General features: G+C 41.7%; 1 protein-coding gene across 3 annotated transcripts in view; it reads left to right on the top strand.

The window, feature by feature from the left end:
• The window catches only part of TBC1D9B (TBC1 domain family member 9B), a 32,756-nt gene that overhangs the window by 403 nt on the left and 13,986 nt on the right, over positions 1-18,367 (top strand). For 2 of the 3 annotated variants that reach the window (XM_081899432.1, XM_081899431.1), the window contains exons 2-11: positions 5,168-5,278; positions 6,475-6,593; positions 8,018-8,246; positions 8,705-8,963; positions 10,063-10,270; positions 10,923-11,135; positions 14,403-14,564; positions 15,512-15,662; positions 16,152-16,366; positions 17,531-17,648. In XM_081899432.1, coding sequence (XP_081755558.1) covers positions 5,168-5,278; positions 6,475-6,593; positions 8,018-8,246; positions 8,705-8,963; positions 10,063-10,270; positions 10,923-11,135; positions 14,403-14,564; positions 15,512-15,662; positions 16,152-16,366; positions 17,531-17,648 — 1,785 coding nt within the window. Of the gene's footprint in view, positions 1-1,010; positions 1,072-5,167; positions 5,279-6,474; positions 6,594-8,017; positions 8,247-8,704; positions 8,964-10,062; positions 10,271-10,922; positions 11,136-14,402; positions 14,565-15,511; positions 15,663-16,151; positions 16,367-17,530; positions 17,649-18,367 lie in introns of those variants that run through there. The other variant, XM_081899433.1, reaches the window with a different exon arrangement.

The following is an 18,367-nucleotide window of genomic DNA, read 5'->3' as shown; positions in this document are numbered from 1 at the left end:
GGGCCTCTTCGCCCAGGGCCGCTGCGGCTTGCGGGTGTCAGGTCCAGTGCCCCCCCCCCATCCAGCCAAGTAGTTGGCTAGTGGCATCGCCCCTTGCCCGTGGGTGTCTCTACCTCCCCACCCTTTCTCCTGGTGGACCAGAGAGGATGCTTCTGGGTGCTGAAAGGGGTTTGGTCCTGCCCTGGGTGAAGGTGCCTGTGCGCAAAAGCCTCGACACTAGTTTCCCCTTTCCCCCAAGGCTTTCAAATCAGCAGGCTCTTCTTGACTTGTGATCCCGCCCCGCCCCAACCACCAACGCAGGTGAAATTTGGGGGATGTGTGCCCCGTAAATATGTATATTTGAATGTGCCCTCCCGTGTGTGCCAATGAAATACAGAGGAGGGGCTCTGTGGAGTTTCGCAACGTCTGACGTGGGGAGGAAACAAACAAACGAAAAAGATTGTTGAAAGGCTTTTTTTGATTAATACATCACTTGTACATTTTCATTTGGTAAATAATATGTCGGTATTGAAACATTTTACTTTAGAGCTTTGTAGAATATGTGCACAGTTTTAAAGGATTTCAGTGTAAACAAGGGAGCTAATTATTTTGCTTTTTAGAGGCTGACACTCTAACCCACATTATTTCAGCAGCTTAGTATTACACTTGTAACATTTGTGGTAGTTTTAAACAATAAAAGCTAATTTCAAGTAAAATTCCCGTATGCCAGTAGCACACCCACTCATTCGCTTGGCTCCCAGACACAGGCTGAATTTATTCACACTATATGCAGTACATCTGCACTGCAGATTCTTGAAGGCCCAATGCAGAGCATCTCTGTGAATTGCTGCATATCTGTTTAGCATATATTTGTATTATAGATAAATTTGGTTCCAAGACAGTAAGTGTTACCTATGTAAACACAGGAATGGCATTGCTGTGGTGTTGTTTTCTGTCACAGTCTCCCTGCATAAGTATACTTTCTTGTGTTATCATTTCATTTGCCTCAACAAAAGTTAATCTCCATAGGACAGTGCAGAGAATAGATGGGGTCCAGACTAAGACTGCAGTCCTATATCCACTTACCTAACAGTAAGCCCCATTGAACTCAGTGTGACTCAATTCTGAGTAATACATAGGTTTGCACTGTGTTGATTGTTGAATCAATAAGTCATGACTAATTTATCCCACAGATTTCAGTGGTACCTAAGTTCAGCTAACTTAGATCCGTACCCTTGGTCATTTTCATGCCTAATTGTGAATTTTGCTTGTTGAATATGCTTGGATCTGGTAATTTGTTTGATATGGGCAGAAGAAGCTAGTGATCTTACACACATGATATGTATGTGGTAGAGGTAGCTGTATCTTTGCAGCTGCAAATCTTGTGAAAGTCTGCAAAATGCTTATATATAGTGGTATTTCAGGTATTTCAGCTGCTATCTCCCTAGTGTGAAGCTGGGTTCCTTTACAGTACTTTGCATAAGAAAGGATATTTCATCAGGTTCTTTCCCTCATGTCATAAGTGCTTCAAGCATTGCAAATTCCCACATACCATATTTTTCGCCCTATAAGACGCACTTTTCCCCCTCCAAAAATGGAGGGGAAGTGTGTGTGCGTCCTATGGGGCGAATGCAGGCTTTTGCTGAAGCTTGGAGAGCGAGAGGGGTCAGTGCGCACCGACCCCCCTCTCTCTCCAGGCTTCAGGAAGCTATCCATAAGCCTGGGGAGCCCGCGGGAGTTCCCGCAAGGCTCCCTAGGCTGCGGACAGCAGATTGCTTGCCGGAGTGCGGGGCGCCCAGCTATCCGCAGCCTGGGGAGCCCTGCGGGAGTTCCTGCGGCTGGGGGGGGGGATAAATTTTTTTTGCTTTATCCCCCCCCCCAAAAAAAAACTAGGTGCGTCCTATGGGCCGGTGCATCCTATAGGGCGAAAAATACGGTATATGCATACAGGCCTCTTAATATCGAAAGAGAGATTAAGCCAAAAGTTAAGTTGGTAATGTGGCAATAAAATGCTAATATTTCTTTTATCAGGAGAAAGTGTTCATATACATGTGTGTGTTGTTTTCTCAAACAGTGTTTTAAAAGATCCCAGTTTATCTCACCACACAATCTATCTATCCATTTAGAAAAGTAGTGCATGTATAATGATTATATGTTATAAAAAGATTTATTAAAGTAAAGTTGTCATTCAGGAAATACAATTTGCCTAGCACTCAAAATAGTTTTGCTCCTGAGAACATGTGATTTCCCTCCCTCTTCTGGTTTCATTTCACTAGTTAGTTACAGAAGTGTCCATAACACATTTTAAACAGAGTCTGTGACATCACTGATCATGTGCTGTGAACCCCCCTGAGATCTACGGGCATAAGGTAAAGGTACCCCTGACTGTTAGGTCCAGTTGCAGATGACTCTGGGGTTGTGCGTTCATCTCGTTCTATAGGCCGAGGGAGCCTGTGTTTGTCCGCAGACAGCTTCCAGGTCATGTGGCCAGCATGACTATGCCGCTTCTGGCGAACCAGAGCAGCGTACGGAAATGCCATTTACCTTCCCACCGGAGCGGTACCTATTTATTTACTTGCACTTCATGCTTTCAAACTGCTAGGTGGGCAGGAGCTGGGACCGAACAATGGGAGCTCACCCCATCATGGGGATTCGAACTGCTGACCTTCCGATTGGCAAGCCCTAGGCTCTGTGATTTAGACCACAGCGCCACCCACGTCCCTAATAATGTGCTGTGAACCGCCCTGAGATCTACGGACTTAGGGAGGTATAATAATAATAATAATAATAATAATAATAATAATAATAATAATCAACAAAAGTCTTCCCTCCTCAGTGTCCATGTCATTTTGTTAAAATTTTAATATATTCTGGAATGAAAGAAAGAAAGCTTGTGGAATGCCTTGAATCTCTTAACCATAGTTAAGAAATTGGAGAGTATTCCATATGCAGTCAGCATCTACAGTGTAAAGGGACTTTTCTTTTTCTTTGTAAAATTGCAAACACATTTAAAACAACAACAACACCCTGCTCTTCCGGACCTCGTGCTTGGAGCTTATCACAGCCAGGTTTGTATTTGTTGCCAAATTTAAACCACTGGTTTATGCATTGGCATTCTTTGTTTATTTTACAAGCAAATGAAACTTGCATTCCGTAAGTTTATGTACATATTCTTGGCTGTTACTGAAAGTTGCCCCTCCCCAAGCTGGACAACACAACAGAACTCCTGTAGCCCAGCATTCTGCCACAGGTATACCTTGGCTTGCTCTGTGCTGGAATGCACAGAGAATGGCCTCTATTATGAAGTAAATATCATGTCCAGAGTTTGGACATGCTATCTAGGAAGAATTGTACCTTGGACTACACATGCACCAGATTTCAGCTTTGTGGGTGGTCTAGCAATACTGTGAACATTTTGAATTACACGTATAAGGTTGTCATGTTCCAGTAAAAACATAAAAGTCTATTGTTGCATCTGTATGTGATTTCTTGTGGCATAAGCTTTTGTGTACTTAACCAGATGCATGGTATCATTTGGGTAGGGTGTGTGAGAGAGACTGAAAGAGAAAATTGGAACAGAAATGGCCTTGAAATGTAAGCTACTCAATTTTTTTAGATTGTTTGTGTCAAGTTTAAACTTTTGGGGTGGCCTGAGCATCTTTATAAATTAATAAATTTATATTTTACCATATTGAAAATAACTTCTAATGATCCTCAACAAATCTTAATTATATAAAATAATCATAGATTAAATATACAGATCTTGCATACTTTGTAAAAACTTAGTTTTATCGTCTTGGAAAAACAAGCAGTTATTTGTTGTCTTGCCCCTCCCCACAACTAAATGACACAAATAGGAATGCCCTGCATCATTTATGGAAGATAACTCAGGATATGAAATTAGTAAATCCCTAAAGGAAGAGAGTTCTAGTTCTAAAGGGATGCATCACTGAGAGTGCCTCCCTACATGCACGTCTCTGTTGTTTGGACGTGGTATATACAAAGTATATTTAAGAGGACATTCTCAGCTGCTTTTGGAGACTACAACTTCTTTTCAGGTACACAGTGCCAATTGGAAAGCTAATGCATTAGCTTAACTTCCTTCAATATTTCATTGGCAATGATATACTGTCAGTATAATTCTGCACCCACTCACTATCACATAGTTCTCTCTAGTCTTTCTCCACTCAGAAAATGTGCAACAGGCCTAACACTGTGTAAAATAGTAAATAACATTACCGCTTACAGCATTCTGAAGGCATTTCCGAAGAAGCTTCAAGTATGCTATTGTAATACTGCATTAAACCCAGTTTTGATGTTGTATAAACATCAGTTCTCCTTCAGCTGTTGTGCCTCACGGTGTTCCTTTCCCTGTTAAGAATGCATTGTTTTAGTGACTCTGCTTTTTAAATGTTTGTGAAACCTCAGTCTCTCCTTAATGTGCAAAGTGTGGTTTGTGCTTGCCATTCAGATCAGGATTGGAAACCATGGATTGACCTTTGTTATTCCCAGTTTTTGTTTGACGGGAAAGCACAAACTATAGTTTGGACAACTAGGAAACTATGATTTGTCACAACCCCAAAAAGAAAGTGGAATTTCCCATGCACAAGGGGCAGGGTTTAGCATTGTGTCTGAACCAAGCATTTCAGACAGTTGCTTTATCTGTGGGTTTTTGTTTTTTTAAAGTGGGGTTGCTTAAGCAACCTAAGATGACTATGGGGATGATGGAACAACTCCCTAAGAAGAAAGGTTGCAACATTTGGGACTTCGGTTCAGAGAAAAGGCAGCATGATAGGGGTGTATAAAATTATGCATGGTGTAGAGAAGGTGAACACAGAGTTTTTTTATTCCTCCCTCATAATACTGGAACTCAGAGACATCCAGTGAAACTGTTGAAGACAGTATGCCCTGAATATCAGTTGCCGTTCATGGCAGGTGGGATGAATGCTGTAGTGCTTAGGTCCTGTTTGCGGGCTTCCCTTGGGCATCTGCTTAGGCACTCTTAAGAAGAATGTTGGACTAGATGGGCCTTTTGTCTGATTCAGTAGACCCTTCTTGGGATCTCACATCCTTTATAAACTTTTGTATCAATAAACACTTTATTTTAAATCATCTCACCATTTATTTCACTCTCTCATTTGCTCAGATCATATTCATTATGTTTCTCTCTGCATCTTGGTCTTCTTAGGGCTGCTTGTGGGAACCTTGGATGTGGTTTTGGACTCAAGTGCTAGGGTTGCTCCTTACAGAATTTTACATCAGACACAGGATTCTCAAATCTATTGGGCAGTGGCATGTGGTGAGTAAATACCATTCTATAACAAAAAAAATCTGTCAGTGTATGATTGCTGTCCCCCACAGCCAGCTTTTAAATGCTCTTTATCTACAATATCCTCAAAAGGATTTTTGAGCAGTTCAAGTGCTCTTCAGAGGCACATTCTGAAAAGTTTAGAAAAATTTGATTGTACATGTGGACCATGGTTGCACATCTGCATTATGGCCATTTTACTCAAAGTTTTAATCCAATATTCTATAATTGTATCAGGTGGAGTAGAAAAAAAAACCTGATTGTCCAGGATCTGTTCAAAACCAATTGGCTGATAGCAAGCAAATTTGTGTGAAGTAGAGGGTACGCTGGCAGGGAGCTAGCAGAGGTATATTAAGTAAATACTGGCTATCTAATTTAACCAGTAGTAGAAAGTATTTAATATAAGGAATAGGTGAAAGTTTGCTTTTAAGTGGCGAAGTTACAGTTAAACCATAAAAGAACAACACCTCCCACCTCACCCCAAAAATACAGACAGAGAACCAGCAGGAAGCATGATTACCATAATCCTTGAAAAAACCTGGGAGAAGAGTACATCTGATCCTGGTGCTAAAAGGATGTTGATGTTGATGCTGGTGCCAGGCAGGCTTTGCAGAAGAGAGTATTCAATAAATTGGAGGGAGGGTACAGTACTGTAATTGAAATGCTCACTGAACCTTTCTCATAGAGAGCACCTGGAGAAAAGCCTCGGATGCAGTATGCGTGTTCCAATCAGGAGATGTGTTCCGTTACATATTGGTGTCTTGACCTGTATATGGCTTTGTATGTTAAAACCAGCACTTTGAATTGAGCTTCAGAAAATATACATAGCCACTGTCATTTTGCCAGAACTGGTGATGTGGTGAGATAGCTATATGTCCACCAGCAGCCTCGCTGCTGCATTATGCACCAGCTGCAGTTTCCTAGCCATCGTCAGAGGCAGCCCCACATACACCACATTGCAGTAATCTAATCTAGAGGTTTCTAGATTACAGATTACTGACACTGGATTATCCCTTTCCATGGAAGGAACATAGCTAGACCGCCAAGCCAAAAGCTGATAGAAGGCACTCCATGCTACTGGAACCACTTCTGTCCCCAGTGATAGTAGTGGATCCAAGAGAACCCCCTAACTATCGACTTGCTCCTTATAGTAGCTCTTATCTGATTGTTTCCGAATTTCTCCTTAGGTTCATCACGTAAGGAAATAACAAAACACTGGGAATGGCTAGAAAATAACCTGCTTCAGACACTTTCTATCTTTGACAATGAAGAAGATATCACTACCTTTGTCAAGGGCAAGATACATGTAAGTGGCACCTATTTGTCATGGAACCTTTCCAGTTTTTTAACAACAGAATGGCAATCCATAAGAACTGCAGGCTGTGAATTGCTACATAAAGCTGAATGTAGGACAAATATTTGCCATATGCTATGAGGAAGGGATGAAAGAGCTGAAGAGCCAGCTATCTAGAGTGTTTTCATTTCACCTGGAACAATAAAATAGGCTGGCTAGTTTAACATTCTACCATATAGTTAAAGATCAACACTATGATTGTGCTTGAGCCAAGGTTCAGTTTGAACAGACTTCCATATATTTTCATCTATCCTTGCTTCGGCAAGGATATATACGCTGTTGCTACTGTCCCTCTGGAAGTATTTTTTCTGCCTTCCATTGCAGTTGTACGCCTTCACTGCCTGCATGATTTCTTTACAGTAGATTTGGCACTTGAGGCTTAAACCAGTGCTCTCATTAGACATGGTGAGCCCTTTCTCTTAGTGAGACATTGCGGCCCCAGAGGGTGCTACTTTAAAAGTGTTAAACTTTACTGCACTGAAATTCTTAAGAAGCTTTTGCGCAATGACGGCACAGGCACTCGCTAGGTCACACATGGGGAGCCTTTGGCAGCAATGGGGCTCAACGTACTGGTGGAAGAGGCAGTGTCTCAAAGAGCACCATGCTTTCAGCCAGCCCTGATTTAAAACTTTGCATGCAGTCAGCGTAAAACAAATAAACATAAACAACTTTTGAAGGAAGTTCACACAACGTTGGAGGCCTTGTCACAAATGTTACTGGCAGTATTCAGTATGCACATGTGCATTGGCACAACCACTCAACAAGCATAGTAGTTGTGGATGAGCTATCACATATTTCAGAGTACAGTGCAGATATATATATACAGTGGTGCCTCGCAAGACAAAAATAATCCGTTCCGCGAGTCTCTTTGTCTAGCGGTTTTTTCGTCTTGCGAAGCAACCCGCTTAGCGGATTAGCGCTATTAGCGGTTTAGCAGCTTAGCGGCTATTAAAGGCTTAGCGGCTTAGTGGCTAAAAGGCTCTTAGCGGCTTAGAAAAGGGGGGGGAGTGGAAAAAATCGCAAGACTCGCAAGACGTTTTCATCTTGCGAAGCAAGCCCATAGGGAAATTTGTCTTGCGAAGCGCATTGAAAAACAGAAAACCCTTTCGTCTAGCGGGTTTTTCGTCTTGCGAGGCATTCATCTTGCGGGGCACCACTGTATTTTCATTCTTTCGATCAGGCGCGAAGAACCCCTGGCCCTCCAGATGCCACCCAATGACAGACATTAAACTTTGAGTGTTTGGAAATTGTATTATATTCACCCAGAAGCATAACCTCAAGTGGTTGTCAGCTGTGCATAGCAAATAAATAATGCAACAAAGAATTTTAGAGGCCATTATATTTTCATCTGCTACTTTTGCTACTCCTTCCTGCAGGGCATTATTGCTGAAGAAAATAAGAATCAACAGCCTCAGGGGGAAGAAGATCCTGGTAAATTTAAAGAAGCTGAAATGAAGATGCGTAAACAGTTCGGAATGCCTGAAGTAGAGAAACTAGTGAATTACTATTCCTGCAGCTATTGGAAAGGACGTGTCCCTAGGCAAGGCTGGCTGTATCTGACTGTTAATCACCTCTGTTTCTATTCTTTCCTTTTAGGCAAAGAAGGTAAGTGGTCAGCTGCTTAATGTTTTTTTTGTCCAGCACTTCTAACTGCCCTTTTTAAAGGTGGTTTCATATCTGGTTGTACATCCATATTGTCTTAATAGTGAGGCCCAGTTGGGGCAGTGGAAGAAATTGGTACTCCAGAAGGGAGGGGAGGTTGCACTCCTGTTGTTGTTGTTGTTGTTGTTGTTGCTGTTGTTGTTGTTTTTAGTGATATTTAAGCAATCAGCAGCCCTACATCCATGCTGCAGCCCCCAAATATTATTTGAACAACATTTTAAAATATTTTGCAGGGCTTCCTTCCCAATCTGTTTTCTTTCTGCTTAAGTACTTCACTGAGCCAATTTATAATTAAAAAAAGAAAAACAGATAGGCTTCAAATCTGTTGTGTTCTAATTTGTTTAAAATGTCTGTTAGAAATCTGATAGTAATTGTTGCTTTGCGTTTGCATGTTTCCCTAGTGACCTTAATAGTCCAGTGGGTAGATGTAACCCAGCTGGAGAAGAATGCCACCCTTCTATTCCCTGAATGCATCAAAGTGAGTACCAGGGACAGTGAGCTCTACTTCTCTATGTTCCTCAACATCAACGAGACCTTCAAGTTAATGGAACAGCTGGCTAACATTGCCATGCGGCAACTATTTGATAATAAAGGGTATGTGGAGGACATGTTGCTTCCTAAGCCCAGCAAGCCTCTCAAAAATATTTCAGCACTCAAAAGGTATGTCTGTCTGTCTGTCTGTCCATCTCCCTCCCTCTCCTGCTACACTCACACACACCTTGGCACAAGGAATCATTTTAAGAATAGTTAAATATGTTCCTGGACTGGATTGTATCATTGTGTCTGGAAATCACAGAAACATAAATGTGGATTAAGTTTTCCAGAAATCAGGGTTTAGATTTTATATTGGACAGCTCTCAGCCCCTTCCCATGGATCCTATTTACATTTCTTGAACCTACTAAGTGATTCAGGAACCTTTAACTTGGAAGTTGTACTGGACATGGAAAATGGACTGTAGAAAAATTAATATTTGTGAAGTTGTTCTCTTGGTGTCATTCCAATGGAAGGATATTAGTTTTCTGATTGTATACTATGGGCTTGCACTAATCCATCATAGGGCTGTGTTCCTCCTCATCTCAACCACTCTAGTATGTAGTTTCATAAGATCTCAGTAGACTAGGCCATTATGGGGAATGGGTGTTTTTGTGCATCTCCCCATCCATTCCTCTGTTCAGGTAGTGCTGGGAGGGCTGGATGGGAAGTTAGAGGCATGACTAGACCTCCCATTCTCTATAGCAGTTTGGGGTGCTGAGTGTCTGTATGTACACAGAAGTAGGGGAGAAAAAGGTTCTATTATACTCTATGGGGATCCCTTGTAGGTACTGAACTTTTGTTGGACTAGATCCACCATCTTTGACACTGAAGTTGACAAAATGTATTTTCCTTTTATTTGAGCATTATTTTTGTCATCACCTGCATTTTTTCACAATTTATGTATTAATTTCTGTATAGAAATAATTGTAAACCACCATCTCATAAAATGTCAGGGTGTTGTGCAGCAATGCACTGGTTCTTCTCCCCACAAAAGATATTATAGAGCTGGAAAAAGTTAAGAAAAGGGCAACCAAATGATTATGGGGATGAAAAGTATTTATCATCACTAGGAATTTTTGCCTCTCATTACTCAGGCCTAACTTTGTGTTGGATGGAAATAGAATCTTGAGTAAGCTGCATTGAAAAGGGGCATTTCCTGTAATGGTTGGATAGTGGAATGTATTATTTTCCCACTTAGTATCTGGTGTGTATTATCATCTTCAGAGATTTGGATGCTCGAGCCAAAAATGAATGGTACCGTGCTTCATTTCGACTTCCAAAGGATGAACGTCTTGATGGGCATACAGATTGTACTTTGTGGACCCCATTCAACAAAATTCACATTCCTGGACAGATGTTTGTTTCCAACAACTATATTTGTTTTGCTAGCAAGGCAGAGGAGGCTTGCCATCTCATAATACCACTCAGGGAGGTGAGACACTGTTTCTTAAGGATGAATTGTCTTAGTATCTCATTGTTACTTAGTTACATGCTTATTCAATTTTTTCAGGAAATATTTGAAGGTTTGTTTTTGAGTGTTAGTAGATTGGCCTGTTGGTTAAATAATTTTCTAGGCTGATGGCGACAAAATCCAGTTATATTTTTCAGTTGCGGCTATATTTTGAGTTGGGAGCTGATAGGAATTCTGTGGCCACTGTTTGAAGAAGCAGTTTTATATACATAACAGAGTCAACAAGAGTCCAAGGGCTCCCTCTCCACTTTTGTCAGAGCAGCTTCTAGAGTCAAAGAACCAAACCATTATCTGGTTTAGCGTGAGAACCGTCTGAAATAAAGCAGGTGTTTCAGAATTGTAGAACTTAAGTAGAATAGCCTTTCTTTATCACACTTCTTGCAGCATTTCAGTTTTCTATGTTTCACATGCACTGTGGCATCTACCTGTACAGAAAAAAACTCAGTGTCTTCAGGAATATCTTGACAGCATTCACCTCCATATGTGTCAATTATGGAGTTACTAGTAAGATAACTGACATAGTTGTGAATAATCTATTAAAAGTTAAATTTAGAAGTTATGTTAATACAAAGGAGCCTGATACACCCAAATGATCCCCATGTATGTTCTCTAGGTCACAATTGTTGAAAAAGCTGACAGTTCCAGTGTATTGCCTAGCCCACTGTCCATCAGTACCAAAAGCAAAATGACCTTCCTTTTTGCTAACCTGAAAGACCGTGATTTCCTGGTGCAGAGAATCTCTGACTTTCTGCAGAAAACTCCGTCCAAGCAATCGTGTAACAATGGAGGAGGGCGGAAGAAGAGCTGTGGTGACAATGCACACGAGGTATGAGAACTGAGCATTGAAAAGCCCCTGCTTCATGGTCATGGCAAATTTCAAATATGTTTTGACATGTGGTCTCTTCAGATAGCCCCTCTTTGTAAAGCTAGATGCTTGAACCCTGGTGCTTCATTTGCTTACAGTGGCCATGTTTAGGTGCATTACTAAACCATAGCCCATAGTTAAGCAAATTAGTTTTTGCATTCAACTTGAGCTCTTCCACTAAACTCCTACCTTTAGCGACAGGAAATCAAACCACAAAGTAGATGGTTTAGTGTTACTTCTGAACCAGTACTTGTAGTTTGTTTGGACATAAGGCTAAGCCATCTGTTTCATTTCCATTTGATGGAAAGGGAAAATGGCTTAGAGTTGTGGCCAGTGACCCACAGTGGAAAGGACACTGGGTGTGTTTTTTAACTTTATCCAAAGATTTGGGAAATTATCTACTTATTCAGTCAGATATGACCTATATTCTCAATATTGAGATGAAATAGAGTTTTATATTAGTCTAAGGGAAAATGGATGAGGCAGCACTGACTGCCTCAGATGTGAGAATTAGGAAGAAAGTGGTTGGGAACTCTGACTAAGGGAAGTTGAGATCATGACTTAGTGATAGAGCAGGTGTTTGCATGCTGAAGGTTTTCTCGAGGTGCCCTGTCTCACTGTTAGTTTAATATACCTCTTCATGTCTTGATGTATAAAGTTTCACTCTTCATGTGACTATGCCATGTAAGGGCATGTGCAAGTCCAATAGAGGGAGTCAACAGTAGCATACCCTAGCTGTCCTCCTTTCTTCTGTTAAGAGATAGACTTATATCAAAATACTTACCTATCATAGGCAATGAAGATAAGTAGATGCCTAACTACATCTGACCCCTTTTGCACACAACTAACAGAGATGCCTCTGTTTGGCCATCAGGTAGTTCTGGGGAAAATGGAAGCAGCTTCCCCCAAAGCACGATGCCTACCAAAAATCATCAAGAGATGCTAGCATTATTAAAGTAAAACAGGGGCTAGAGGGACAGATAGTTTGAGCTGGTATAAAGTGACTTATTGTGTTTGTCATTAATGATTTTCTTACCTGAGATAATCTCCCTGTAGGGGAGGAAAATGTACACCATAGCTTGTGTGGCATGTGTGTTGATTTGGCTGTGAATGCACAAGTTAGGTGGCCAGTTCATCCTGTCGATCCTGGATGTGTCTGGTGGTGTAGGTGTGTATAAATTATTGGTCTTCTGTTCCATTTTGTTTAATGGTTCCACCCTTCCTCATATACTTGGTTCATGAGATGGTATGCTTAATGGTTGCTTCTTAGCTCAGTTCAGTGCTGTTTGCTCAGAGCTACACACTGAGTGAGCTGCCTAAGTGCCCTGGATTCTATCCAGCATGTTCTGCTTTTATCAGAGAAAAATGATGCATCATACCATGCTAGTCTTAAGGGAAAGCAGATTAGGCAGCACTTGACTGCCTCAGATGCTGAGCAAAGGGGAAAGTGGCTGAGAACTCTGGCTAAATTCTTTAGGAGCAACGTCGTCAGTGTTGGTTTTCCACATGGGCTAATGGGCTCATAATTCAGTGTCATTCCACTTCATAGTAGTGAACCAAATGACAGGGATGAGGACTCAGTTAATGAATAGTGTTGTGTGATGGCTTCGGTGTCGGGAGGCATAAAGAAAGATGAACTTCAGAAGCAAGTGAGTAGAGGAACACATATGAGGGGTGTAAATCTGCATATTGGTGAAAGCTGGCTGAACTTTTTTTTTTTAAGCATCCAGGACCAACAGGCTAGAGAAAATGTAAAACGAGCTGGTCACTGTTCCCACCGTCACTGATTGGTAGACTTACTCAGTGATACTTCATATTGGTTGAGATGGTGGAACAGAACAGCACTTTATATTCATAATGCTGATCAATAATTTGGGCATCTCATCGAGCGTTGATAAGCCTGTTGGTCAGTATCATCAGGCTCCATCTGACTGTTGTTGTAGTGGTAAGCTTATTGGTCATTACCACTCAGCGCTGCTTCACATACTGCCTTTTTGAGGCATATGCATAATAATGTGCTGTATGCTGAGACATAAACGTTTGCAAACACATCTATATATTTGGGAAAGTGGTTTGTCCATTTGTTCTCTTGACATCTGGCCATCTCTTGAGAAGTCACCAAATTTGGCACCAGGGTTTCCAGGGTGGGGGTGCCATTCATCAGTGTTAGTATGCGGGCTGCCATTTTGAATCAACATGTGAACCAAAACGTGACATGAGCGTGACTTTGTTTTTTGGCATAGGTTTGGCTGCCTTTCAATATATCATCAACAAAGTTGGCACAAGGGTACCAAAGGTGGGGCAGCAGACTTCATTGCCATTTGGACACCGGGTGCCATTTTGAAACAAGATGGCAGACTGAAATGTCACTTTGGTGTGGCTTTGTCCATTTTTTGACAGTTTCAACCACCTCTTGAGATACGGTCATCAAGCTCAGCAATAGGGTTCTTGGGGTGGGGTTCTATGTTGATGTTTGGGTGCCAGGTGCCATTTTGAATCAAGATGGTGGACCAAAACGTGACTTTTGATTTCACTTCACCTGATATTTGCCGTAACAGATCCAAATTCACGAATTGCACTATCCATTTTAAAATCACAGTATATTTGGTTTCTAAAAAATTAGCTGGGCACTTCCCACTAATGATTTAGACAGGGGCCAAAGCTTCCTAACAGGTATAGGTAAAGGTAAAGGAACCCCTGACCATTAGGTCCAATCGTGACTCTGGGGTTGCGGCGCTCATCTCACTTTATTGGCTGAGGGAGCCGGCGTACAGCTTCCGGGTCATGTGGCCAGCATGACTAAACCACTTCTGGCGAACCAGAGCAGCGCACGGAAACGCTGTTTGCCTTCCCGCCGGAGCGGTACCTATTTATTTACTTGCACTTTGACGTGCTTTCAAACTGCTAGGTTGGCATGAGCAGGGACCGAGCAACGGGAGCTCACCCCATTGCAGGGATTTGAACCGCCAACCTGATCGGCAAGTCCTAGGCTCTGTGGTTTAACCCACAGTGCCACCCGTGTCCCTTGTTGTTAGTGACCTTCCTGTACATCATAGATGGCCACCTCAGTGAAGAATCAAAAAAGATGAATTGAAATTCACTAACAGTGGTCTCTAATGTACCTATATTATAAAGCCTTGGAACACCTTTTAGTCACACTAAATGCCATTTAAATTGCAATGGAAGCCTGTTTGTTCCTTTATAATTTTCAGTTTGTACATTTTAAAGGAAATTTCAGAGCTGTCTCCCAGCAGCCCACTTGCAGCCAGCCCTGTCTCACCTCTGAACAATCAGCTGGCCAATTTTTGCACAGATGAAGTACCAACAGCATCCCAGGGACTGCTTAAACTGTTCGGGAACAACACTGAGGAGCTCGTTGGACCAAAAGGGGTAAGTCACCAACTCTTTTATTGGGGGAGGGGGGTGTCAATAGTTCTAAAACTAGTACAATAAAATCCTTTATAAAACCATATTTATTGAGGGGGGGTCAGTCAGATTTAATTTGCAAAAAAGAATTCAAAAGTTGTTCATCTATGCATTAAAGACATGGGTAATATTTTTTAACAAAAGCTGTACCTATTTTTCTCAACTTCGGATGGCTCAACCTTATGGCCTTTGGCAATAAATTTGAAAGAAGAAAGACCAGGCACAAAAAAACCAAGGCATGTCCCCCAAGGAGGGAAATCTTAAGCAAGACCCCGCTTAGTGACCTTCAGGATTCACATGGATTCACATGGATAGGTTTTTTAATACTTTTTAGCTTAAGACCAACATCTTGCATTGGGCCTGGAAGCCAATGGCAAAAGTTGGTTCCTAGTGCTTGTGTTCCATAAAACGTCTGTTGGGGCACTACATTGGGGTGATGATGCATTGCCTTGTATTATAAAAGTAGATATGTGAGAAAGTAATTGGGTTGATCATATTATTTTGTCTTCTGAATGCTAATATTCCATTCAGGCATGTCTGTACTAATCCTTAGGTATCCAAAAATGCTACTCTCTGAACACAGCAATAATATGCCATATAACTATGCTAGAGATTGAGTCCCAACTTAATTTTGCTGAGTGTATATTAAAGCAGATAGTCTGTGAGATGCGCTGCCTTGGTGCCTATTTTGTTTTTAAAACAAAACAAAACTGCCCGTTGAGAGGGGAGTTATTTGATATCTTGTTTCATCTTGCACATTTCTATTACAATATCTTTGCCAGTTACTATAAGAGATCGATGTTAATAGATTATTTATAGAGCAAAGTGTGCTGTGTAAGAGTGGAAAGAAAATCCCAGGGTTTGGTCATCTGAAGTTTCCAGTATTGTGATCACAGTAATGGTTTCTTTAGGCAAAGGAGACGATGAAAGAGGAATCATGGAACATTCATTTTTTTGAGTATGGGAGAGGAATGTGTATGTATCGCACAGCCAAGACCCGTGAACTGGTGCTAAAAGGGATTCCAGAGAATCTTCGTGGAGAGCTATGGCTCCTATTTTCAGGTGAGACATTATATGCTCAACAGGTTTCCCTTTTAATGGGAATAGAAGTTTTTCAGTTAATCTTTGTGGGCTACTTCCACTGTTACAATGTAGGGGTTCCCAAAGCTGGAAGTGACCTCAAGAATCATCTATAATTCCTTCCAGTGGTCCAGGGATGGGGAACACTTCACCCTCCTGATGTTGCTGGACTGCAGTTCCCATCATTGCTGACCAATGACAATGTTGGCTGAAGCTGAAGGGAGCTGGAGTCTGACAGCACCTGCTGTTCCCCATCCTTGCATTTGTCCTGACCAGTGGTGGCCCATGTTGAGTTTTCTTCTCTTGAAAGATTAATGGAGAAATAACATGCATGGATTGCAGGATAGCTGACATGAGTTTAAAAATGATACCTAAATAAACATATAACAGCATTATGTCATGCATTTAGTCCATGGTCTAGCACAACCACAAGGAATTGAAACTGACTAGTTTTTGTGTGCGTCACTGCAGGAGCCTGGAACGAGATGGCTACTCACCCTGGGTATTATGCAGACTTGGTGGAACAGTCACTGGGAAAGTATAGCCTTGCTACAGAAGAAATAGAACGAGACTTACATCGATCAATGCCAGAGCACCCTGCCTTCCAGAATGAGCTGGGGATTGCCGCACTTCGAAGAGTACTGACAGCATATGCTTTTCGGAATCCCACAATTGGCTACTGCCAGGTAAGAGAGTGGTGGTCAAGGATTAGCTTGCAGTTTGGCACTTCACATCCAAGTCCAATTAAATTTCATATTGGAGCTCTAGCTACCTATCAGTACTAATGCTGCCAGTAGTGTGAGAGACTCCCTGGTCCTGAATGGAGTAACTGTGTCCCTGAAGGACCAGGTGTGCATCCTGGGAATCATTTTGGACTCACAGCTGTCCATGGAGGCGCAGGTCAATTCTGTGTCCAGGGCAGCTGTCTACCAGCTTCATCTGGTATGCAGGCTGAGACCCTATCTGCCCACAGACTGTCTTGCCAGAGTGGTGCATGCTCTAGTTATCTCCCACTTGGACTACTGTAATGCACTCTACACCTTTGAAGATGACCTGGAAACTACAGCTCATCCAGAATGCGGCAGCTAGACTGGTAACCGGGAGTGGCCGCTCGGACCATATAACCTAAAGGATCTTTATTGGCTCCCAGTGCATTTCCAAGCACAGTTCAAAGTTTAAAGCCCTAAACAGCCTCGATCCAGTATACTTGAAGAAGCGTCTCCACCCCCATTGTTCAGCCCAGACACTGAGATCCTCCTCTGAGGGTATTGTGTTGCTTCTTGGTAGTGGCGCCCTCCCTGTGGAACACCCTCCCTACAGATGTCAATGAGATAAAGTATATACCTTTTAGAAGACATCTGAAGGCAGCCCTATATCATGAACTTTTTGATTTTTGATGCTTTATTATGTTTTATGTAGTCTGTAAGCCGCCCACAGTTGCTGGGGAAACCCAGCCAGATGGTGGGGTATAAATAATAAAATTATCATGCATGGTCCTAAGCACCACTCTAGGTTGAGCACAACCAGGGCTGATGGCTTCCCAGTCTGATGGAATGCCCCCGTCTTCCCTCTGTAGAATTTCCTGGAGCTTTTATGGAAGGGGGGGGTGAAGCATCCTCATTTCCCACTCCACCTGCTAAATGTCATTATTTCTAATAATAGCACTAATACTAGTTACTTGAAGCCAAGATGTGGTTCTGAGCTGTAAAATATTTTATTCAAGGTATCTCATTTATCATTTGTGCCTTATGCTCTGACAAACTAAAATATAAATGATTGCTGCCCTAAACAAGCTTCTCACCTAGTGTGGATTATTATTATTCTCCTTTTGCATGCCCGCTTCCTCTCAGGCCATGAACATTGTGACATCAGTACTGCTTCTGTACTGTAATGAAGAAGAAGCTTTCTGGCTCCTTGTGGCCCTGTGTGAGAGGATGCTGCCAGATTATTATAACACCAGAGTGGTTGGTAAGTCTTCCAGTTAACCTTAAAAGCTAGAATTTGTTTTTACAGAGCAATTCATTGGATAGGTAAGTTATTTTGTCCTTAGAACAGGAGGTATGCGTTGGAAGCCTTGGCCTCATAAAACCAGGTTTTGAATATATTCTTAAAATTATAGGGTGATATCTGATTTTGTGTGAGCATACAGGAGGGCAGAGAGAAAAAGGAAGCCTGCTCCACTGTTGATGGCTTCTACTAAATATCCATACAGGTGGAAAAAAGCCGAACGGGTCAGTTCAATCACCTGTCATAATACAAGATACCTTGAAAAAGACAAATCACTTGCCTGTCTAGTCTGTGATTAAAAATCTTCAAGGACAGAAGTTCTGGTATCTTCCTAACCACTATGTTTGATTCCTAATTTCTCTTGTGTGGATTTTTTTTAAAAAAGTTTAATCTGCTATTGACTTTATGCAATTTTATATCCGCTACATCCAATCCTATCTTTAGCGGATAGAATAAAAAAAAATACTTCCTTAAATCAATTCAAATATTCTAAAACTGTCAATATATTAGCATCTCCTCTCTAGCTCCTCCCTAGTTTCTTTAGCTTTTGCCTGCTTGAGCAAAATGTGCTCTTCCACTGAACTGAGCAATACCATTGCTTCACAAGTCTGAAATTGATATCATCTTCTCAAAATAATTCAGAAACTAGAGTTATTAATAATTAAATGCCCAAAATGATT

The sequence above is a fragment of the Podarcis melisellensis genome, assembly GCF_964234715.1.
Source record: "Podarcis melisellensis genome assembly, chromosome: 2".
NCBI classification, from domain to species: domain Eukaryota; kingdom Metazoa; phylum Chordata; class Lepidosauria; order Squamata; family Lacertidae; genus Podarcis; species Podarcis melisellensis.
This window is presented reverse-complemented; position numbering and strand designations above follow the sequence as displayed.